The sequence below is a fragment of the Zosterops lateralis genome (genome assembly GCF_965231275.1).
Source record: "Zosterops lateralis genome assembly, chromosome: 14".
Taxonomy (NCBI): Eukaryota; Metazoa; Chordata; class Aves; order Passeriformes; family Zosteropidae; genus Zosterops; species Zosterops lateralis.
In genome coordinates this window covers 7,851,314-7,876,434 of record NC_139774.1, presented here as the reverse complement: position 1 = coordinate 7,876,434, position 25,121 = coordinate 7,851,314, and the positions used below count along the sequence as shown (strand labels likewise).

Sequence of the window (25,121 nt, the reverse complement as noted above, 5' to 3'; positions counted from 1 at the left end):
TGGAGCCAGCCCTGAAAGCTGACACACCATTGTAACTCCTGGATGTGCCTGGCTGGGGACATCAGGAAGCATCACACGGTGCATGAACAACCTCCTGGTCTAATATGCAGGCACCCCAATATCCTTTCCTGTGCTGGACAGGGAAAGAGGATGCACATGGGTGTCACCTCCAGCTCACCTCCTTGTAGGACAGCCACTGGTAGGGCTGCTTGGGCTTCCTGAACCCCAGGCAGGGGCCATTCTCTGAAAGACACAAGCAGAGATGATGAGTAATGGGGGGCAGTGCCAGGAGTTAACACACGAGGCCAGGATGTGGGGAGACCTCCAGGAGTAAATCTGTAGTTACTGGGTTGGTTCTCACAGCAATCTCCAGGAAATTACATACGTAAGTGTATCTGATGGGAGATGAGCTGCTGGGATCCCCCGAAAAGGCTTCAGTCCTCCCCACTAAAAGCAGCGGTTTGCCCCAAACAGCCTCATTAAAAGACACTTCCTCAAAGGACACATAAGCATTAGTGTCTGATAAGGACACTCATCCCAAACACCAGCTCCCACTACCTGCACTGCCTTTTGAATTAAAAAGGTGAAAACTACTATATTTAGCCCAGCCTACTCTAGAGGAAGGTGACAACACTGAGCAGTGCATGACCAGACGAAAATTTGAAATCTTTGAATAATTTGCTAATGGTACCATTAGTAGAAATCCATTCCTCCAAATACCTACTGAGTCCTTTATTTACCCCTGTCTTGCAGGGCAGAATATGTGCCATTCCACTGGGGTCTTTTATGGTATCAAAAATAATAATCTGACCATGACGTTGTATCCTATGAGGAAGGACACCATAAACAGGGGACACAGAAATAGTTATGATAAAGCAGGGAAGAGTCATCATGGCTTTTTGGAGTGGGAAGTGACATCTCTCAAGTGTTTGAGAGCTCTGTGATGACACCACTGACCATGGGGTAAGAACATCTGCATAACATGGTCCCCACCTCTCCCACCTTCTGCTCCCAGGCCTCCTCACCACTGTGCTCTCACCAGAGATGCTGAATCCTCTCCTGAAGACCTCGTACATGGTCCTGGCATCATCGTAGTAGTGCGTCAGCAGCTGTGGGCTGTCCCCGATCACCGAGCGGCGCGCCCCAGCCAGGCCCTGTGTGGTGTGAGGTGACATGAGGGGACACACCCATCAGCACTGCTCAGGGGGTGGGAAATGGGGAAACTCCCACCATAAAGAGCTCCCCAAATGCCAGCAAGGCCTCTGTGACCGCCACCTGCCCCAAGACCCAAAGGGATGTGAGAGGGGGGACATTGACTTCAGGGATACAGAGAGTCCTCTGGTCACAGAGGAGCACTTGACCCAGCTTATTGTCACTGAGATCACTGATGTTTCCCTAGGGAATTTAATAAGGAATTACGGATCTGGAAGTAATGGAGTGGGGATGTGCTGGGGGAAGCAACTGCTCTGGGCTCCACAGGTCTCCAGGACTAGCACCCTGAGCACCTCCACAAGGATATCCAGGCCAGCATGAAGGACACACTAAGGCAGAGGCCAGCCCCCATTGCCATGAGCTCAGCAGAGGTGTTTTAGGAGTGAGTAACCAGGGTGAGAATGACCAAACCAGGACTGCACTGGGAGCCAGAAAAAAGTCTAACTAAAGCCCTAACCACAGGGAAAAACTATCTTGAAAAATGTAAATTCCTCCCACCTTTTTAAAAAGCTGTTGGAATTAAAGACAATGATGTCTTAGAGGGAACATCACAAAAGGCTTTAAAAATTCTCATCCCACTTTCGTATATTAAAATAAGCGGAGACAATATTCAGAAATATTTCTGTTCTTTAAAACAGAGCTGCATCATTAAAGCCTTTTGCAAGTATAACAATATCTCCTCAGCCTCTAAGCATGGATTCAGGTTTACTTTTTCTTACTGTTACCAAGTTTGCAGCACCCAACTCAGCAATGGGCACACATGAAGAGTGACAGGTGATCTTGTCTCATCAGCTGTTGCATTTCAGTTGTTTCTCCATCCAATGGCAGTGCCCCTAATTTTTGGCCATGGATGGTTAAGCAAAGCTAAGACCAAAATTTTACTGAAAATCTAAGAGAATAACATGCTGTCGTCTAGTTTTTCTAGTTTACAGAAAAGGGTGAATTAAGGGATGAAGCGATCCCTGGAATATGGTTGATTTCAGGATGAGGTTGGGGAATTGCGAAAATAACAACAACAAAGACTTCCTGGCATCCCCTGTGGACATAGATCTGTAGAAACTAGTCCAGAGCAGGCCATGATGGTGATTAGAGGGATGGGACATTTACCCTATGAGGAAATGCTGAGAGAGTTGGGGCTGTTCAGCCTGAAGAACAGAAGGCACTGGGAAGACCTTAATGAAGGGGGCCTACAAGAGAGCTGGAAAGAGACTTTTTACAAGGGCACATACTGACAGAACAAGAGGTCTGGTTTCACACCGAAATAAAGTAGGTTTAAATTAGATGTTAGAAAGAAATTCTCCCCTGTGAAGGTGGTGAGGCCCTGGCACAGGTTGCTCAGAGAAGCTGTGGCTGCCCCATCCCTGCAAGTGTTAAAGGCCAGGCTGGATGGAGCTTGGAGCAACCTGGTCTAGTACCCAGGGCAGGAGGCTGGAATGAGATGATCTTCAAATTCCCTTGCAACTCAAACCTGACACATGTCATTCCATGACTCCCAGGCACGCAGATCTCAGGGAAAGCCAGCGGGGGTTGCCCTGGGCTCACCTCGACCTCCTCGGACTGCATGCGCAGGTCGCAGGGCGGCTTCACGGCGCGGGGCCGGCTGGCGAACCAGTAGGCGACCACGGCGGCAAAGGCACCGATGCCCACCAGAGCCGTGGCCGGCAGGTTGCGGAAGAACTGGCTGAGGTCATCGAACTCGGGCAGCCGCAGGCTCCGCAGGATCTCCTGAGCCTGCATCTTCTCCACCAGCGACACGGCAAACTCTGCAACAGCCACAAGGAGGGGTCAGGTCGGGGGAGGGCAGGTGCGGGTGGGCAGAGGCAGCGTGGGGCTCTGGGAAGGGGAGAGACTTTGCCTCATCAGCTGTCACAGACAGCCTGCTCTGCTGAGCCCTGGGGCTGCCTGCCCATAGCCAGCCCAACTGAGAAAAACAGCATCTGTGGAAGAGATGGAAGAAAGGAGGAAACATCCACAGCAGGGTGAGCAGGAACAGACAGCTCACTCCCTAAGCACAGCCAAGTACCAATGCACAGATGCAGTTATCTGGAGGAAGAGATGCTAGAACAAGCTCTGGGATCCAGTGATGACCCCTCGGTGCTGTCAGGAGCTTTCTCTGCCTTCCCTGCACAGACAGTTGTGCCGGGCTCACAGAGTGGGAGCTGCTCCTAGGAGCAAGGTCACACTGTGGATCAGGCAACAATCTAGACTCTGCCATACCAGGTTGCCTTGTCTTTTTTTCCCTTTTGCACATACAGAAACAGCCACCAGAGAGAAAGAGCGAGGCAGGTGGCTCACTGCTCCAGAGTAAGAGGTCAGGCTGTCCTCAGGGGACTCGTGTTTGGATGTTGAGTACACCAGGAACATTTTAAATAACTCCTGTTTACAGGGACAGCCCCGTATCAGCTCCTCACTGGGGAGTCTCCAGTGTTGGCCAGCCCTCTGAGGGATGAGCCAAGCAGGTGCTGCCCCAGGGGAATCCAAACAGTTAAGGTTTCCCACAGCTCTATTTATAATTTTACAAGAGTCAAGGTCTTAAAAAAGTTTTTCAGCCACATGAGCCCAGGCAGCCCCTTCCCTCTTGCCCTCTGGCCTTGCTCCAGCTTGTGGAGTTACATGGCTTCACTTCCATGAGGGGGCCAGGACTTCCCACACAACAACACCACTAACACAAACCTGCTATTTTTCTCCTGGGAACAGTGTCTGGGCTGCACTATCCTGAAGTCCTGAGGGTCAGGACTATCCTCTAGTAGCCTTCTGTGTTTGTGCCAAGTGAGCATTGGAGCTGGCACAGGCCAGGTGGTGAACAGGGGGGCACCCCTTGCACAAGGCTCTGGAGAAGGTTTTTAAATTTGCACAAGAGAAAAAACCAACATAACAAACAATTAACCTCACTCACTTTTGGATTATGAAATGGTAAGGGCAGCAGCAAGGGGACAGTGACACAAAGCCCATGTTCAGGGCCCTGGCCCAACATCCCACAGTCACCTCTGCTCCCAGAGAGCTCCTGACCGTGCAAACCCTCTGGGATCACAACCAGCCTCTTTAAGAACAGTTGAACCCCTCCAATAATCACACCCAGATGATGTTACTGGGAAATACCCACACAAGTAGGTATTTGTGGGAAATACCCGCACAAGGAGGCAATTTTCTCCTGAGATCTTTTCAGAAATCTCCACACATGATAAAATACTGATTATGTGACTGCAGTGATATAGGATGAACTGTGAGGATGGTGAAGCACTGGCCCAGCTGAAGCTGTGGATGCCCCATCCCTGAAAGTGTTCAAGGACAGGCTGGATGGAGCTTGGATGAACCTGGTATAATGGAAGGAGTCCCTGGTCATGGCAGGGCAGTTGAAACTGGATGAGCTTTAGGGTCCCTTTCAAACCAAACCATTCTGGGATAAAATGATTCTATGAACGAGACAGAGTACTGATTTCTCCCCTCAGTATTTCTTGACACCAGACCATGAAAAGTAGCCTGACAAACACACTTTTACTACAAAAACTGGGAGAGCTTAGCAAGGGAGCTATTAATTGACTAATGAATTGCCTATTTGTGCAAAAGCATTTCAGCAAGTCCCAATTAAGACTGTCTGCTCCCAGAAACAGCCTGTCCCATCAAAAGCAGCCACCCAATTTGCTGGTTACACTGAAATCCTGGGAATTACTCCCCCAACAGCAGCCTGTAAGTGCTGTTTTGTATCCATCTACACAGTTAAGTTGAAAGTGGAAAGCAGGGAAGGGTGGGAACAGCACTACCATGGGGGAATTCTTGGCTACAGCCAAATGCTTCTCTCCTACTTCTGCCCTGTTCAGCTGCAGGGGTTGCCTGGGTGGAAGCAGGACCAGGCCTTTACATCTGTCTGGGTCATGGGCATCCACAGACACCTAGAGCTCACAGCATCAACAGAAGGATCAGGAGAGTCAGGGCTGCAATTTCTGTTCACATTCATTTTGGCACTATTCATTTTGGCACTGTAGAGGTCTCACAAGTTGCCTTTTGCAATAGTTAATCCTGGGTTTTGCACCCCAAAGTGATTCTTGATGAGTCCATGCTTGATCTGCTCAGAGCTGCCAACCTGCCCTGGGATGGTGGCCAGGAAAGGGGCCCAGGTGTATTTGGGATGATCAGAGAGAACTGCCTCACCCCCTGCCTATACCTAGAGAAAGAGGGGTCAGGAGTACCTGGATCACAGCCTCCTCTGACGACTCAAGACAAGCAACTGAGCACCTCATGGCCACATGCTCTAGGAGTACATTTCTCATGTGATCAGGAAAATAAATAATAGCAATTTAAACCCAGCACAGTTGGGCTGGGTTACCCACCAGCAAGGCAGCATTACATTCCAGAGTGCACAGCAAGCAGCTGCTGCTGTCACCTCAGGCCCAGGATCAGCAGCAGGATGTTCTCCACACCCCTTCTCTACATTTCTGTTACCTTTGTGCCCCATTTCCAGTACCTCTTGGCCCCATTGCTGTTGCCTGAGGTGGATCTACCAGCCTGCTGCAGTTTATGTTCCCCACAAACAAGCAGTCCTGAGTGCCAGTGAGCAGAGCACAGCACCCATGCATGTGGGACATGGAAATGCTGACATTTCCATTTATTCCAAATGGCACTTCACAGCTCCGGATTTCTAAAATATTCCCATGGCAAAGAGAAGAGAAACAAATATGCAAGGAAGGACAGAAAAAAGTGGTTTGAGCGAAGGAAGGAAGAAGGGCTGGAGAAATGCCAAGAGAGCACAGCCATGGGTAAGAGCTGAGGGTGCCTGGCACAAGGGAACTTCCCAGCGTGGATCTGGGCTGAGCAGGGCTTCTGCAGCCTTGGGGCAACCAGCAGTTACACTGGGCTCCAGGTCATCCACCAGCCTGTGTTCACAGCAATCACCCCCAGAACAGGGCTTATTTATTTATTTTGGTAACAAATGGCTCTCTTGTACGATTTAGTTTTGATCTTTTTCTGCTGGAAGTGATTCTGTAACTCCAGTCAATGGAGTCCAGTGATATAAGCCAGTGTGGGAACAGCCTCAGATACTGGTGTATGCCTAATGCAATTAAAATTTTACTGGTCCTGTGCAGCCACGCAATCACATCCTTCCTACCATTCCATCAGTGCCTGCTTGGGAAGAACAACTCCTCTTGGGGCATCCATATCCTCCTGCCCCCCTGCAGTGGGATGGGGAAGAGGCAGCTGATTCATTTCCATCCTGGAAATGGGCAAAGTGTCCCATCACCATCCCTTTATTCAAGCCCCAAGAAAGGCTATTTACATTAGACTTCATAGAACAAAACCAAACCCAAATAAGCAGCTTTTCAATATGTCTGAGAGAATTAACTGTTTGCAGTGGGGAACTACAAAGCAGAACCAGTGACATGCAATGGCTCAGAGCCCACAGACCCTCCACTTCTCTCAGAGCAAGCTGGAATATCCTGCAGTCACCAAGGATCCGTGTCCTTGGCTACGGCACTGGCTGCTCACTCATTTCACTGAGGAAACAGAATTTACAGGATCCAAAACATCTCAATATAGACAGGCAGATTTAGTAGTGTTTCACTCCAGTGAAACAGCACAAGCTTTTTGAACTCTTTTCTCATGTTCAGTTCTGCAGAGCCCAGACCCTGAGATTTATAGTTGTTTTCCTGAAATGGGGTCAGTGACAGAAGATTTGCACAAAGAAGCATCCAGCAAAACTTGGACCACTCTCTGTCACCTTCCTGTGCAGAACAAAAAAACATGCCTGGTGCTCTGTACTGAGGGCTCAGGGGACTTGGCAATAGGGATTCAAATCAAGAATGGCACTCAAATCATGACCATGTCACTACAAGAGAGTTTCCATTTGCCAAGGGGAAAGGGAGCATCAGCATTCCCAGGGGCACATAAAGTTATAAATCACACTGCATCACTGAAAACCATTTGTTTATTTAAATGAAAGCCGTTGCAATAATTAACATCTTTATGAAAACATGCACAAGAGGATGCCACAGCCATGCAGGCAGAGGGGGGATGTTGTGTATTGCTTGCAGAGTATAATCATTTTTATTTTTCCTTTTTCCTCAAACTCCATGTAGGCATGCTGTGGGACATCAACCCTGGGAGAAGCCTCTGCTATTAAATGCAGCTCAGGTACCTCTGACCTTCTGCTACTTGGCCAGGGAGCTCCTGGGACACCACAGGCTTTGAATTTCTAATCACTGCTGTAATTAAAACCAGAGAGGCGATGCCAAGTCAGCCTCTGCTCTGCAGCTTCACGAGTTTTCCCTGTGTGGGCACAGAGGATGAGAAGCTGGATGAGTCTTCAGTTCTCATCCTGAAGCCAGTGTGGGTTGGGCTCAGGTGAGGAAGGGGGACACCGACCACTCTGCAGCAGGCTGGGCTCATATTTCTCTGGATTTTATGGGAAAAAGTGATCTAATGAGATCTCCTACCACAGACTCTGCTGTGCCTCAGCCACAAATGCAACACCCAGTTTAATCCAAGCCTGCAGGTTTTTTCTCATTTGTTTTACTTAAACAGGAAGAGTTGGAAAACTCATGGCACTTGGCCACCTTTCCATTTTCAACTAGCTGGAGATGAGATCTATTTATTCTGTTTTAATAATTTTACACTATGGTGTTTATGGAAATGGTAACGCCACACTTTACAGCAAGACAAAGCCAGTGTTAATTACAGAGAGAAAATGCCATTATGTATTTGTTGGGCATTACAGAGAGCTACTGAAAACCTCACAGAACAATTCCCTGCTGTGAGACAGGAAGCCAGGCAGTCTGCAAGCTTGCAAACTGCTTGAGAAAGAGTAAAGGGTGTGATAAACGTAAAGGGGAAAATAGGAACACCAGAAGTATCTGAAACTATGAAAGAATCACTGGAAATCCAGTAAGAAGCCCCAAAATGAAGCAGGAGACAAGCAATACTAGGCTCACATAGTTTTGCAGGACACCTAACAGCTTCTGTCCCACATATGCAATTGTGGTATAAACACATCACCAAAACAGTGACCCAAAACATTTCACTGCTTGTCCTGTATCCCTCCAGAGCAGCCTGGCCAGGGGTGACCCCCAGCCCTGACCCACCACACATACCTGGGTGCATGTAAAGGGACCCTCTGTACTCAGCAAGAGTTAATCAGCCACACATGGGATTCAGCAATTACCAGGATTATTGATCAAGCCAAGGCTAATACTACTTAAAACTTTCTGAAATGATACCTGCTTTTGCTCCTCTAAAGTGACCTACCTCACTTTTCTCCATTTAATGTCCCTCACCTTCAGACACATCACCCTAAGCCATCTCCCACAGCCTCCACGTGATGTATCACTGCTTTGATTTTTGGGACAGCGCATTTTCATAAAAACTGTGTTTTCAATTTAAAAAATGCCCCCTACCTACCAAAACAAGACCAAACTGAACTCTTACTGGTGCCTAAATTTACCCACTGAGCAAAATAATTGCCTCTCCAGGGCACGACCACAATTACTGTGTTTTACTTAGATCACACCATTCTTTGCAGGGTTAAATAACAATAGAGGACTCAAAGCCAAGGCATAGTTGACTGTGGTTCCACTATAACTCAATGAATTGGGAAGGGGGAAAAAAAAGAGGGGGAAAGAAAGGAACTGATTTAGAGATAAAATTTGTTAATTTGGATTATTATGTCAGTGCTCAGGCAATGTAAGAGGTGATGGATAGCAAATAAGTGAGGACAGGCACATGGTGCCTGAGAGCCTGTGGCACTTCTCTGGGGAGCAGAGACTAGAGAAGCACCCCATGATCAAGAAATGTTATAAAAGCAGTTTATAACTTTTATATTCTATTTTTACTCGCAAAGAATATCCTTCTCCCTTTCCTTTGAGCATCAGACCCATTCAATCTGTGAAACTGGCCTTTTGCCAACATGACTATTAAAGAACAGGGTTTCAATAGTACCTAAGCCTCTTCAGCTCAAATTGCTTTCGTGCCAGCAGAGTCAGCTGGGGGCTCAGCGCACCCCAAACTCAGGGTCTGGGGCATGGGAGCAGAGGTGGGGCTGCAGCAAGGCCATCAGTGACTGACCCCATGCCCCTGCCTCCCACTCACCCTCTCCCAGTGCCCTCCCTCCCACTCAGCAAGGCAGAGTTATCCACAATGGAAAAAGGCTTTGCATCCAGGTCAAGCCTTGGATCTGCAGGAGAAGAATAAGGGAAATAAACTTCATGGCAAGGAGGCCAGCCGTGCTTTCCTGTGTCCTCTGGTGACTGAGTGGGGAGAGCACAGGGATGGATGAAAGAGACCAGTTCAGCATCAGCATGCAGCTGGGGCTGTGGTATAAACTTGGCCCGGTGATGTATTATTTTTTTTGGAGAGACTGCAGTTTCACTCAGGACAGAAAAAATGTCTCAGAGAAAAGGCTGCTAAAGTACTGGGTCCTATTGATATATGGTATTTACACACATGCAATTATATATCTGCATATCTGGATGTAAATGCTTGTGTGTGCATGTGCATATATATAAAATATATATAAAATCTAGAACCTCCCCCTGCTCTGGGTGACTGATGATTAACAGCACTATTTGCATAATAACCATGTGCTCCTAGCATTACTGTAGGAATATCTCACTCTTTAAAAAACTCTAAGTAGCTGGTGCACTAATAGTCTGGGTGTGACCGTGGCACCACATCTCCCCATTGTTTCTAGGGACAGAGTTAAAAGCATATCACAGCACTTGGCTCAGGGTCTTTGCTGACCCTCCAGCTCCCATTCACCTTCCTGATCACCCCCAACCCCAAAGATAGGGCACAGACAAAGGATGGGAATCTCCAAGCAACCAGAGCAGCAGCACTGGCCTCTGTTCCCTCCTTCTCTGCACTGCTGGGAAATGTATTTGCAAAACACAAGATCTTTGCAAGCATCCACTAAAAAGGGAAAAATGCTACAAGGAGCTCAGTGTCCTGAAAGAGACCAGTAATCACACGCAAATAGAAGTATTTAAAGTATCTAAAATATCTACAGCATATTGGTCCCTTGCCTAGAGAAATTATTCAATAAATAATTCAGTGCTATGTAGAGACATTTGAGATCTTTCAGAGAGAAAAATCCAGCCCCCAGCTGTCTGGAAATGCCCCTTACTCGGAGCCATGTACGGACCACCAACTCGTCCTCATCTCTCCACATCCACTGATACCAAATCCTCATGAATCCCTCATCCCACACCTCTTCACCCACACAGCACAGCTCAAACGTGGACCAGTCTAAAAATACGTTTTGCATCCCTGAGCAGAGCAGTGTAGCAGCCCTCAGAAACCACTATGACTCACATATGGAAAAGCCCTGACTGGGAATCTGGTCCAAATCTGCCACTCCTCTGGATAACAAAGCATTAGGAAGCCAGTGCAAGCACTTCAAGTTTCCTACCAAAAGGGAAAAGCTCAACAGCTCTGCTGTCTCTGAAGTCTATCAGCTGCCTAAGGCACAGTAACAAAAAAGCTCCTCTAACTGCTGAAACATCCTTAAAAGGTTAGCCAGCGCCAGCATGAGCCAGTCATGAGGTTTCTTTCATTGACCAGGCTAAACACCTCAGCCTGTGGTTGCAGAAGATGGAGTTCAGATGGCAAAACCTACACGGGATATTTTTGCACCCACTATCCCCCTCATCATATTTATCTTGTTCCCCTTATGCCCGTGCAGCTTCTGTGTGCTCACCCCAAGTGAGCTCAGGCCATTCCTCCAAGCTAAAACATAACTCAGCCAGAAGGAAAAGCAAACCACCAAAATTGTGGGGCTTTCTGGCTGTCTTCAGTTCTCTGGAGCCTGTTCACACAACTGTGCCAAAATCAGCACAAGGGCTGCAAAGTTCCATCCGGAGAAACCAGAGCCTGATCCCTCCCTGTCTGCTTCCCTGCCTCACAGGCAGCATAATCCACAGGAGCATCCCACTGAGGTGACTAAAGCAGGAGAGAAGTTGCCACTCAGCCTTATGGCAAAGCTTGCAGGTGGCAGTGAACCCTGCACATGTTTCCTGGGCTCATGCTGAAGTGCCATGTGCTGCTGGCATTGTCACACGGGGCTGGATCCTGACAGTGCATCCAGGGACTGCTTTTGCAGGGCTGGGGCTTCGTTCTGGACTCTGCTCACAGAACATCTGCAAAGCTCCTCCCTTCCCAGAAGTACCCAAAGTAATTGTCAACTTCGGTTCTTGTGAAGAATGTGGTTTGTTGGGTTGGGCTTTGGATTTTTGTATTTTTTACTGACATTGATGGTTGATTGTCCCATATACTATATGATTCCTGAATACTCTGTGTCAGGCAGCAAACAAACAGCTTAAAGAATGGCATAAAAATAGTTATCTGGGGCAGAGTACAAAGAGAAGCAGTTAATGGAAAGGAAGAAGGGACCTGCACCCCGACAGCTGGCTTGACAAAGAGCTTGATGGCTTGTTGCCAGGGAAAGTTTTGATGTTTGCCTTTAAATATTGAATTTAGATAAACCTTAGTACTACAGTCTGTAGAGGCCCTGGTCCAGCTAAGAACCCCAGTCAACTGAATGCTCTGCAGCAGTGTCAGTGCAGAGGTGCAGGGCATTGCAGAGGTGCAGGGATCACAAGGGGACTTATCCTTCAGTGCATCCAGGTGGGATGTACTCCCCTCCTCAGCTCACTGCCTGGCTCATTTTCAGTCTCTCCACATGAACATGCCATAGCCAGGCCCTCTGTGAGGATCTCACTCTACAAAGCCCCTAGCACATGGCTGTGTGGAAGCAAGGAGATTTTGGGTACAATGCCAGGCAGGGAAGAAGCTGGTACCACAAGCCTGCATTGCCCTGGCTGTTGAGGCCTGGCTCTGCTGTCCCCATAGCAGGTCACTGCCAGACAAGGACACACATGCAGGCAATTCCCTGCACTGCCAGTTCCCAGCTCTCCATGACCATTCACACCCTGCCTTTGGCTGCATCTGGAGGGTCACTGTGTGACACTGGTAACAGTGATATAGGGACAGTTGAAGGGACAGCCCTGGCCTTGGTTGCTCTCCTGCTGCATGCACAAACTGCACAGGTCTGATCCCTGCTGGCTTCTGGCAGGGTGGGATGGATGACCCTTGGAGTGGGCCATGAGGGGCCCCTCGCCTTGTACCCCCACTGGGGCACAGAGCTGTTGGCACAGAAATAACTTTCCTGCTATAGTGTTGGAAAAAGTGGTTACTTTACAAGCAAATCCCCACCTGGCATGATCAGATGGCATCCTGATGGATCCTTGACCCACCACACACCCACCTCCACCCCCGCCTGGAGCACACACCCCTTGGTGGAACCCACAGAGGCTGGGATGCCCCACTGTATTCCAGGCCTGCCAGGGGCAAGGAATCCTCCTGAACATCTGCCCCTTCCATCACTCCCACACCCACCCTGCCTTTCCCAAGCATCAGCACAAATATTTGTGCACCAGTCCAGGGGTACTGATCCAGCTGCAAACCTTTTTGGGTTCATTGCTGCAGTTTCTTTTGGCAGCAGTACCGGAATAAAGTGGTTTCTGAATAACACTGAGGATCCTGCCAGCCAATGGCATTCAGGCAAGCATGGCAGTGCTTCATCCAAAGTGACACAGAAAACGAAACAAGCTCACAGCAGAAAATCTTCCATAATGCCTAAGACATGACACAGTGGCATGTCCAGAGTTAGTCCTGCAGAGGATAGGGAAGAACAGCAATGTTTTGAATACCGCTTCCAAGCCAGCTGTTAACCTGCACTGTCTCTCTGACAGCTCAGACTGCACCAAAACACTTACTTGGTCAAGCTTCAATTTTGTGTTGCCTTCTGCAGTATCAACAGTTATGTAGCAAAGTGTTCACAGCAGGGCTAAGCAGGCCAGACTGCAGCTGGCATTGTCTCCAGCCACGAAGATCCTGGAAATTTGGCCTGTTGCTGTCTGCAGGAGGCTGCCTGTGCATTATCACACCACAGATTTTCATTTTCTGCTGCAGATGTAGAGAGAGACCTCACAGTTTGGGCCATATCATAGCTAAACACTGCCTTTATTATTATAAGGAGCAATTCTCTTTATGCCAATTGTACAGCTTGAAGAGCTCTAATACTTACTGACCTGCTACTGCAGTTAAAGCAAAACCATATGAAAAAAGAGAGGACAGAAAGGCTCTGCCAGCTCTGTGTCAAACACATGCTCATGAACACCGCATTACAACTGTCACACTAGAAACTGAAACAAGAAAATAGCATCAAAAATGAGAGCTTACAGAAAAGTAACAGTAGTGTCACTACCTATAACAAATACAGTGGTATCCCTCTTTCAGAGTAAGCTGACCATAATTAGACCAGGTTAATTACCAAGAAAATGTCCTGCAAGTTCATGGTATCACAAATGGGTTGGAAGAGACATTGAAGATCATCCAGCCATCCCCCACACAAGGGGAAGAGATGCCCTTATGAGGTCAGATTGCTCAGGACTCCATCCAACCTGGTCCTGTAGTTGTAGTGCTTTTCTAAAGGACCCTGTCTGCACAGATGGGAAGGAGTGAGGGGATACCGAAGGTTAAGTACACATGGAGAAAACAGAGTTTTATCCGGACCCTGTGCACATGACTGCCTGAATCAGCTCCAGGTTTTATCCCAAAACAAACCAGAATCTGAAGGCAGCTTTGAAAGTTGTTCAAGGCTTATTTGGCAACCTTGCAGTGCAGTAAGGGGCAAGAAAATAAAGAGGCAGGCCGTGTGCCAAAAACCCAAAGGAAAGCAACTCCCCCCTCCCAGTGCAGGTGGGGGACAGCAGCAGGGGCAGCAGTCAGGGCAGGAGCAGCGTGATGCAGCAGCCCTACCCACTGCACAGACCTGCCGGCTCCTGCCGTGCCCTCTGCCTGCCTGGGCCCTGTGCCAGTAGCCTCCAGTCAGAACTGAAACACGCTGCCTGCAAAGAGCCAGAGCTTCTCAAAATAATCTCCTGTGTGCACGAGAGTATCACCGTGCTTTTAAAGGAACACAGCTTGATGTTTCTATCTTGCATGGTGTCAGTAAAACCAGAACGGTCACTGCAGAAAGGGTCACAGCGTTAGGGACACTCTCACTGCCCAGGTGCAGAAGGTTTTTTGAGGAGGGCACACAGTACACACAGCCACCTCTGCAGCTGTACCCGCGGCCATGCCTGACCCACCACATGGAACTCCTCCAGGAGCAGGCAGGGACCCTCCACCTTCCAGGAGGCTCCCCAAAACTACTGAAAGCATCCTTCCATTCTCTTCACATCCCCAACCCTCTCTGTCCCCAGCATGCCAAAGGACGAGATGCAACAGGCACATACACAATACAGCAAGCAAGAAACCACACTATGTCCACATAGGGGATTTCATGGCTACAAAGAAGTTTTTCATGTTCTCTGACACCAAGGTGCACCCCCATGAGCTCTCACAATCAACATGGCAGCACAATCTTCCCATGTGGATGGAGCATGATCATGGTTCCATTCTTGAGGAAAGTAAATGCACAGCATGGAATTAGGAACAACATCACACAGTACACTGAATGCTTGCAACCTACCACTGCTGCATAGCTTTGGCAAAGGCAAGTTTTGTCACCATCTCTGGGAGATCCCTCAGGCAGAGACATACACTGCAAAGAGCCTACACTGAAGTCTGGGTGGCTGAAAGTTGAGACACAGAAACCTAGAAACCAGCAGGATGTCACAGAATCCCAGAGTTATTTAGGTTGGAAAAGCCCTCTCAGATTATAGAGTCTAACCATTCCCCCAGCACTGCCAGGCTTGCCACTAAACCATGTCCCAAAGTGCCATATCTACACATTTGTGAAATTCCTCCATGGATGGTGACTCCACCATTGTCCTGGGCAGCCTCTTCCAGAGCTAAAAAATTCTTCTGGTGAAGAAAAGGTTCTTAATATCCAACCTAAACTTCCCCTGGCATGCCTTGAGGTCATTTCATCTTTGAGATCATCCTTCCATTTGCTACTTGGGAGGAGACCAACCTCCCCACCTAGCTTCAACCTCTTTTGTAGAGTGAAATGGTCCTTTCTGAGCCTCCTTTGCTGCAGGCTGAGCTCCCCCAGCTGCTCCTTATCAGTCTTGTTCTCCACATGCTTCCTCATCTCCCTTGCCCTTCTCCAGACACACTCCAGCCCCTCAATGTCTTCTTGGCGTGAGGGGCCCAAAACTCAACACAGAATTCGAGGTCAACCACAACTAAACAGGTGTGCCAGGCTCCACAGAGCTCCTGCTGTGGAAAACAAGCCCCGATATGCAGGGTCAAGTGTTTGGGGCAATGCACTAACAGAGGCAGAGTCCTCCAGGGAAGCCCGAGGCGCCAGGCTCCATCTCTGATCCCAGTGAAGCTGCCCCCACGCCTGACGGGGTGCAGGTAGGGCTGCCCTCACGGCTGATCCCGGGGTGCAGGTAGGGCTGCCCTCACGGCTGATCCCGGGGTGCAGGTAGGGCTGCCCTCACGGCTGATCCCGGGGTGCAGGTAGGGCTGCCCTCACGGCTGATCCCGGGGTGCAGGTAGGGCTGCCCCCACGGCTGATCCCGGGGTGCAGGTAGGGCTGCCCCCACGGCTGATCCCGGGGTGCAGGTAGGGCTGCCCCCACGGCTGATCCCGGGGTGCAGGTAGGGGCTCTGGCCTCCAGGGCTGTCACCCCGCGCTCCGGAGCCCCCGGGACCCACGGAGCCATCGCCTCCAGCGCTGGGAACCCCAGCCAGAGGCGGGCAGGAGCTTTCCCCGCACTAAGGCTGCTGGAAACACCCGCAGCAAGGGGAAATTGCCAAAGCCCCGTCCCACGGCCCCTCCTGCATCCCCGCGCCAAACGAGCCCACCCACCCCCAGCAGCACTGGGGTGTCTCCGCACAGCAGCTCTCTCCTGCTTCTGCCGCTCTGCTTTGTTCGCCGTGCCGGGGCCCGGCTCCGGTGCAGCCTGCGGGGCCCCGGGGAGGCCCCCGGGATGGGGGTCCCGTCTGGAGCCCCCCGGCTCCTCCCGGACCCCCCGCAGCCTTGCCCGGACGCAGCTCCTGGATGGCGCTGGGACTCCCCCGCCCCCGGCTCCTCACACGCCCCGCAGGAGCAGCGATGACCCGGCGGGACTCACCATCCGCCGTGCCCGGCCCGCGTGTGCCCGGTCAGCTCATGGCCCGGCTGTGCCCTCCCGCTCCCCGCGCAGAACTGCTGACTCCGGGACCGCCCTCCCCCTCGCATCTGCGAGCGCCTGAAAGAAGTTAAGCTTGGCTAATATCGGCTTAGGCTGTATTAGCGCAGCAGCAGCGATGCCCGTGTAACCCTTGAGCTGCCACGTCCACGGGCGGTGGGAGCCGCCTTCCAGAGGGGAAAAACCCACCCCCTCCGCTCCTGAATAGCTGAATATTGCAGTATTTTCGCACATCTATGTTATACTGGAGGATTTACAGGCTCGAAGCAAGGCTTTTGGGTGTAAAACTGTAAAACCTTCCTGCAAATGCGCAGTTTAAAATTAGAAACGGCGCTCTTTTTTTTTTTTTTTTTTTTTTTTTTAAATATATATTCCCTTGGGAAAAGTCATCATAAAATAAAATTTCTGACACTGAGAAAGTCTATGCCACCAGTTCCGGTCTGCTGCACTATAAACTTCATAGGTCAGATATGGGCAGACATTTAAATGGGCAAATGGTGACAGGGCAAAGGGTGGTGGCTTCACGCTGACAGGGAATAGGGGTACGTTAGATATTGGCAAGAAATTCTTCTCTGTGAGGGTGACACTGGAGCAGGCTGTCCTGAGAAGCTGGGGATGCTCCAGCCTTGGATGTCCAAGGCCAGACTGGACAGGGCTTGGAGCAACCTGGGATAGGGATTGGAACTGGATGACCTTAAAGGACCGTCTCAACCCAAAACACTCTGTGATGATCGAGTAGAATAAATACAAATCCTCTGAATCAATAAAATACTAAGATAGTAAGTATTGTCAACATCATCCTTATACTGCTGCATATATTGAAAGAAAAAACCCAACACCTTGGTATTTCGGCTCAAAGCAGGTTTTGGTAATCTACACTCAAAATAACAAGACCAGAACTTTGAAATTCTTTTGTCATGGTAAATTATTAACATTTACATTTGAGAGATCTGGCTGAAATACTCTCTTAACTACAAGAACATTCCTTTCAACTGAAAGCCAGCAGTGTCTGATAGCTTCCAACTCCCGCTCCTGAGCAAAGATAACACGGGTGTGCCACCCTGGGCCCCCGGGAGCCCTTGCTCCATATCATCACATTATTTACTCTTCATTTTTTACTGTTCGATTCCTACTTAGGACTCTGGCTGTTAGGAAGGCATTTGAGGGGTCTGCCCTTCCAGAGGCTGAATATCTGGCATTATTAACACTGAAATTATTGTTTTCCTCAACGCTTTTTTTTCCTGGCTGGATTGCCACAACCGCTCGGCAGAAAAGGGGGGAGCAGAGGGAGAGAAGCTGTCTGAAGACTCACTATTACCATAGTTAATGAAGTTTCTGTCTGACCTGTTCTAAATTTTTACTTGTGATATTGGAGTTCACAATGGAGAATTCTCAAAGAACACTTAACACCCATGAATGAAGAGACTATTTAATGAGATTTCAGGCAGGATTTTTAAATATCACTCCTTTGGGTCACATGGGGGTTGCTCTGCAACCAGGTTTAATTCATTAAAGTGCCAGGGTAGGGCAGGGAGTACTAGACTGAATAGTCTGCAGGTCCAAATCAGCATCACAGTGCTGGCTTAATGGGACCTCAGCAATATTCATCAGCTCAAATTCCTGCCCCCCCTGTTCCTTAGGAGCTACAGATTGACAGAATCTTTGTAGTCAGGAAAATATTTCAGATGTGTGAACAGCCCTGGGCTGGCTGGGAGTTTCAGTGCCAGTAGCCCACAGTCTCAGCATATCTGTGTTCATGAAGAAATGCCTTAAAGGGGATGTGGGAATCCTGATTTCATGTGAATATTGGATTAAAAACAATATACTGTGCTATGGAGCTCTTCTTTCAAGCTCCTGCTGATAAGGACAGGTCTTCTCTACCAAGATGGAGCTCACCATGGGCAATATACTCTCAGCATAGGTGGTGAGATTGAGTATAAGGTGTTTCATGGTAGAGTGTGACCTTTTTACCTCTTCTGTAAATACCCTGAGCAGTAATTCTCTGTCTCTTGTCTTGCTTTCATTGCATGTACGTATCTGGACTCACTCTCTGAAGCAACTATTGGAGATATTTTAGGGAGAACAAAGAGAAGAAGCTGGATGTGGGCTGCCTACCTTAAGGGAAAAACAATGTAAGCATACTCAAGGTAATACACTGAATAAAAGCTTTCCCCCACCCCGGAATTTTCTGCCAGGTAATTTGCAGGGCAAAGTGATGGGGACAGGGCTTTATGGGAAGACAATCACATTTTTTGGACTCACAGCCAAGAGAAAGCACGCAGTTGTCCATAAACAGGGATTTGCTATGAGATCCTCTGGCATGGGAGCACAGAGAACAGTTCAAGTCTGTTTTCAGATCCTGCTGCAGATGTGTGAGCTGTGCCCTGCAGAACAGAAAGCTGAGGGCTGGTGGGGCTGAGCACAGAGATGCTGAGCATCCAGAACCCCACCTTGGCAATAGGAGCCACAAAACTCTTTAAGCTTCAAACCAGGATGTGGGTGACTTCTGCTTCTGTAGAAATCTGCTCCAGACTGGCCCTCACCTTGGAGCATTAAGTAGCAGGGATGTTTATATTAGTAGAAAGGAAATAAGACTTCACCTTTCGTACTCAGTCTAAAGCCCAGTGAGACCCATCTACCAGTAATATCAATGGAAAGTCTTCAAAGAACTTCTGTGGGATTTGGCTGAGACCTGACCCATCCAGGGGAAAAAAAAAAAATCAGTAAATCACAGTGCTTTAAAGAGTCCTATAAAAGAGAGTAACCTATGGAATCTCTCTATGCTTTTGTACTTTATCAAAATTAACGAGAAACGCAGATTAAAGTTGAAGAGATTTTAAACATTGCTGCTTATATCCAGGAGAATACAGGATAGGACACAGTTTAATTGTTTTAAAACTAAAAGAGGGTCAATTCAGACTAGATATAAGGAATTATTTTTTTATAAGGAAGGTGGTGACACACTGGCACAGGTTGCCCAGAGCAGCTGTGGATGCCTCAGCCCTGAAAACATTCAAGGTGAGATTGGACAGGGCCTGGTACAGCCTGGTCTCGTTGAAGTTGTCTGCTCATTGTAGAGGGGTTAAACTAGATGAACTTTAAAGGTCCTTTCCAAACAAACTATCCTATGACTCTATGTGGAGTCATCAGAGCAGCTAAATGAGGTTGTTCCACTAGGAAACCACACAGAGCTGAGATAGCCTGGGAGATTCCATTGCTCTGTGGAAGAGTTCCACTTTGCCCTTCAAAATTCTGCGGATAACTCAAAAAACCCCCAAACTGCTGCTATGGTTTTAAGGACATTCCCATAAACCAGAGTGATAGCTTCAGTTACAGAACAGAAATCTGCCAACAGTGTATCTACATTCCTGAAGGCCCATCCATGGAAAATCATGCTTTAAGTAGAATAAAAAACAGCCACTAATTCAAATAAAAGGGGAACTTTACTGTGTTGTGTTTCTTTTTTAGTGGTCTTCTTTTCTATATCTTCTGGTCAGATATTATGCTTTTATGTTTATACGGCCTATATTTTTGACTACTGCCAAAGAGCAGCAGGAAAGAAGCATACAGCACAAACAGAGGTTTATTTCAATAATTAGGAACATTAATACTATGTTACTGGGCAAGTTTCTGCCTCCTCTCCTTCCAGCCCTCAATTTCCTTACACCACAGGGATGCCAACTGATGGCATGGTAACAAAAATAAACCCAGAATGATGAATTTATTGCTTATGCATCTCTTCCCAGCTGTAATCCTCAAAACACTTTACAGGCATCCAGAAGCACAGTCTCTACATTGCAGCTGAGTGTGGTAGGTGCAGCACACAGTGAAGTGCAGGGACTGTGTCCTGGCCCAGTCCAAAGGGGTCTCTCCTGCACCCTGGCATGGCACCAGGGCTGGAATCCACCAGCCAGAGACCCCAACCACATCCCAAATCCAATTTCAGTTCCCCTGGCAGCAAGGCCCTGGGGCTGTGCTAGAAAATGAGGGAAAAGGGGAGATTTGGCATCATCTCATGGAGGGTTTTTGAGAAATCTGTGGTTGGGCTATGATTTGAGATGTCCTTAAATATTCCAAATTAAACACTTCACTGAAATATTTTTTTCTCCTAACACTAATAAAAAGCAGTTACATAGTTTGAATGATTTTTAAACACACGGTTTATGTTTCAGGATCTTTGTTGTTGCTTCAGGGTTTTTTATTTATTTTGTTAACTAAAGCAGCAATTAGTTATTTCTATTTTTGTTTTTAGAAAGTTCCCTTTGCTGATCTCACACCCCGAGACACCCTGCAGCTTTCTGTGCCTGACACTGCTGTAACTTGGTTTTGCTCTCCTGTTTTCACAGGTACTTTCAAGTCATCCTGAAGATATTTCTGTCTGCACTAAATTTTGCAAACTCTCTGCAAGTCAGTCTGTGGCTGCACATAAGTGCATTTTCTGTTCAAAGATATATGGCACATTTTTGCTGACTTCTGTCAGGGCTTTCCCTGTCTCCAGCCTCCTTCCTCAAAACTGCAAAAACAGGCTTAAAATATTTTCCTGGATATTTTAAGTCTGCAAGATGCTGGAGCAAGGTTCCAAAAGGGTTAAGACGGAGGAGGCCCCCAGACAGCTCATTCTGCAGTCTCAATGACCCAGAGCTTTTGCCTTTTGAAATATATTTAACCAAATAAAGTGAATAGAGGATATGCAAATGCCTTCTCTGAAAAGAAACACAGCCCTGAATTGCTGTTGGCAGGTCAGAGCATCACACCACCCTCAGCAGCCTCTCAGCTGCAGGAGATTCAGGGCTGGAGGAGGCAGTGGCACAAAAAGGCACTTTTCAGGCAGAAAGAAAGCAGGACTCGGGTATTCCAAAGAGACAGAGGGAGGAGGTCACTGAGGGTGGCTCCCCCAGCACCTCAAAACCCTGGTTCCCTGTGAAGGGGGTGAGGCCCTGGCACAGGTTGCCCGGCAAAGCTGTGTCTGTCCCACCCCTGGAAGTGTTCAAGACCAGGTGGACAGGGCTTAGAGTAACCTGGTTTAGTGGCAGGTGTCCCTGCCCTGTAGCAACGTGAGTGGGTGTGCAAGGGAGACTCACAGTGAACAAAGGTTCAGGGGACATCAGGACACTGGCATGACCTGGGTGACCTTTCACAAGCTGGTGCTCGCAGGCTAGCCACAAGCTGCTCTTGGCTCCAAGGAGATATTTAAACATTTTGCTGAAGAAAAGATAATTCTGAATGAGATTAGCTGCAGTTATGGAGAATGGTTTTACCCAAAACTGAGCCGTATTGGTATTGTGGTTTGAAAGACAGGAAAGGCAGGAACCTCCCTTGGAATGGAAAATATGACTCCCTTCCCTCCAAATCATAACTTTGAGAATACGGGGCTTTCAGGCAAATATATGGGAAAAGGAATAGCAGTGCTTTACTGGTCTATATGTGTATAACAAGGCAAACAAACCACAACAACGGCTCCAACAACAACCCAAAGCAGAACCCAACGAGAGACTTCCCTGGGCTGGGCGGCCTTTCCCTTGGGTGCAGTTCCGGTCACGGCCGCCAGGGGCACTGCTGGCCCCGGGCCGGGCAGGGCGGGTGCGGTGGCTCCCCCGCGGCTGCAGGGGGCGCTGTGGGCGGGCCAGGCCCTGTCTGCCCGTGGGTCATGGCGGGCAGGAAAAGGGGCTTCCCCCGCAGCGCCCCAGGGGCGGCCGGGCCGGGCCCTCAGGGCGGGGAACGGGCGGGAGCCGGAGCCGGGGCGGCGCTGGAAGGGCACGGGCAGCCACCCCACGGGGGAAAACAAAGCGCAGCACTAAGCCCTAAGCAGTGACAGAGGCAGAAGCCACGAGGGGCCCTGGCAGGCGCTGGGTGTCAGGATAAAGTGTAGCAAAAAACCCAAAGCAGCAGCAAGAAATGGCCGGGGCAGTGCAGCAGCAGCTGGACTCCCACAGGCAGCCGGGAGAAGCTCCCTCAGAGGGGCTCCGGGCCCCAGGTTTTCCCCTGGGGCACCCAGTAGATGGTGAGGGCCCTTTTCCAGTGAGGTCAGGTGTTGATAAAGTCCCTGTTCAACAGCTGCTCTTACAAGCAAAGGCTCACAGTAGGGGAAGCAGTAAAAACCCAAACTGTTTACAGTTACAATATAACTTCTAAGTTTTTATTTTGTCTCTAGCTAGGCATCACCTTGCCTTGGAGAAAGGAATTTTCTATATATTTTTTTAGGAGATGCAATGTCACTCCAAGGAGATGGGCCTAACATACCAACAGGGTGGGAGTAACCCAAAGATACCCAGAAAGATAAAAAGCCATCAGCAAAATATCAACGGAACGTCAGTAGCATCTACAAACCATCTACGAACATCTACCCTCACATTCTGCCTCTTGCAAAGTTGAAGACATCTAATCCAGAAAGGAGTGATAAGAAGATGGAAGAATGAAGACCTAATTAATATTGGAGGCAAAGAAATTTGGATTCAATGGAAAACTGAATACTAGGGGTGGCTCAAGTCTAGACCAATGAATTTTGAAACAGTACATCTCCATGGGTTTTGACCTTATAAAGTTTGGGGGAAATCCTGCAAAAACATATGTCATGGAACGACTTGTTCTGCATACCTGGGCTATGTGTGGATGAGATTATTTCTGTGGTACATCTTGTCCAGAACAATATCCTGGCCAGAATAAAGTAAAGCCTTGACTCTTCAACATTAAAAATGTTGTTGGAGGGGTTTTGTTTTTCCTGCAGTTTCACAACTCTGATAGCGGCTAAGTCTTCCCACAGCAATCTCAGCCCAGTTATCTCACCTCCAATCCGAGAGCAAGGAGCCGAGCCCAGCCCCTCACCCTCAGCCAAAATATCACAGTTTCTCTGCCCTTCCCAAAGGAAAACCCCTCAACTAAGAGAGTAGCCAGCTGCACCCTCACCCTTCCTCCTTCTCCCATCCACATCTTTTTTTCTCTTAAGTGCCGGTTATCATCTCTTAGGCATCAAATGGGACAAAATTCCCTTTTTCTTTTGAAAAAAAAAAGGTAAAAATCCTCCTGCAGTTGGAGATACTAAATAAAGAATATTCAACATTTCAAATGGGATTCTAATATATTTGTCTTTTTTTCGTCATCATTGCAAAGAATCTTACAACAATAAATAATATTCTCTCCACTTCTTATAACTAAGTAGTTTTCTGCAGAATAGACGTTAAATTTGCACCATTCACATCTTCTGTAATTTCAATGCTTAGATCGCTTCCAGCTTACTTCAATCAACAGCAGAATGATTGTTTTCTAGATAATTTTTCAAAGAGGGAAAAACAAAAGTGAATCAATTGAGCAATCTCAGTGCCAGCTAGCTCATACTTGCCCTTGGAAATGGGAAAAAAAAAAAAAAAAAAAAGGAATGCCAGCTTAGTGAACATCTCAGTGCTTTCCCTGCGGTAGCTTTTAGCTGGGGCCATTCAGCAGCGAGTGGGACACCCCAGCGGTCACAGCGATGTCAGTATGGCTCCTGAAGCTGATCTTAGGGATTTCATAGCCCTGGGAAAGGAGTTGCTTGTTGCTCTGGAGGCAGAGAGGAGCGGGGCTCTGACCGTTACCATGCAGGCCCTACCCTGTTCGTGAGCCCCTGTCCCTCCCTGGGCACCATCAGTGGCCCACATGGGTGGGCACAAGCCCAGGGGCTGCTCTACCTTGTGCATGGGGGCAATTTGGCCTCAATTTCCTAATGGCTGGTGGAAGAAGGAAAGGTCATTTCAGCCCCTTGATTCTCAGCCATGAACAAACACAGTGGCTTGCCCAGGAAAGGAAGTGCGATTTTCCATCCAACAGCAGGTCAAGCACCAGCCCAAAGTGAGCTGTGGTGCCTTCTGCACCCATCCATGCACTGCCCGTGCTCTCATCAGCAGGAAAAACTCACCCTTTCCAAAGGCAAAAGATGCCAGTCTGAAGAGGGGGCACAGCCCCAGGAGCAGACAGGACGGGGCAGAGATCTGACACATGGGCAGCTGTCCCAGAGAGGAAAGGGGGAAAACTAATAGCTTGGCTGAGACATCATGTTGGCATCCAAATAAACAAGATCTGGATTAGTCATAAGCAAATCTCAGAGGAAACTTGGAGGGTTCTGTAGTTTCTAGAACTTTCCCAAACGGAAGTATGTTCACAGCAGGGAGAGTTACTCTTCTGTGGGAGGATCAGCTGACACAGCACCCACACACTAGGTCCCTATCACCTCAGGGCTTCTGCTTCTTGACCCAAAATTGTAACTTAAAAATTACGGAATCATTACAGTTGGAAAAACCCTCAAAGGTCATTGAGTCCTATGGTTAATCCAGCGCTGCCAAGCACACCACTAAAGTACATCCCCAAGCACCACATACATCTACATGGTTTTTGACCACTTCTGGGGAGAACAACTCTCATACTTCCCTGGGCAACCTGTTCCAATGTCTGACCACCTCTTTCATGAAGAAATTTTTCCTAATACCTAACCTAAACCTCCTCTGGCAGAGCAAAAAGTCCCATTGCAGTGACTGATCTGGCTGATAGCTTTGATGTGGCTGTCCTTCCTCTGTGGTCAAAACACAAACTCAGGCAGGTAGGTGGAGCATCCAAGGGTCTGTTCCCAGGTGTGGGACTGATGCTCCCCTCCTATTTGCCATCAACAAAACCCTCAGCAGTGAAGGGTCTCTTAGAATCTGGCCACTAATGATGGATTTACACAGGTAACCATCCACCTCTGCCACAGGCAACAGTGGACAAAAGACCCTTTGCTAGGGTTGTTTTTCCAAAGCTTTTGGAATTGGTGCTC

The 25,121-nt window shown here is 48.5% G+C and overlaps 1 protein-coding gene across 3 annotated transcripts in view; it reads right to left on the bottom strand.

Moving 5' to 3' along the window:
• Window positions 1-25,121, bottom strand: part of ACSL6 (acyl-CoA synthetase long chain family member 6) — a 58,252-nt gene that overhangs the window by 28,276 nt on the left and 4,855 nt on the right. For all 3 annotated transcript variants that reach the window (XM_083871788.1, XM_083871789.1, XM_083871790.1), the window contains exons 2-4: window positions 2,755-2,975; window positions 1,040-1,154; window positions 179-243 (exon numbers count right to left, since the gene is read on the bottom strand). In XM_083871788.1, the coding sequence (XP_083727914.1) occupies window positions 179-243; window positions 1,040-1,154; window positions 2,755-2,975 (401 nt within the window). The remainder of the gene's footprint in view (window positions 1-178; window positions 244-1,039; window positions 1,155-2,754; window positions 2,976-25,121) is intronic.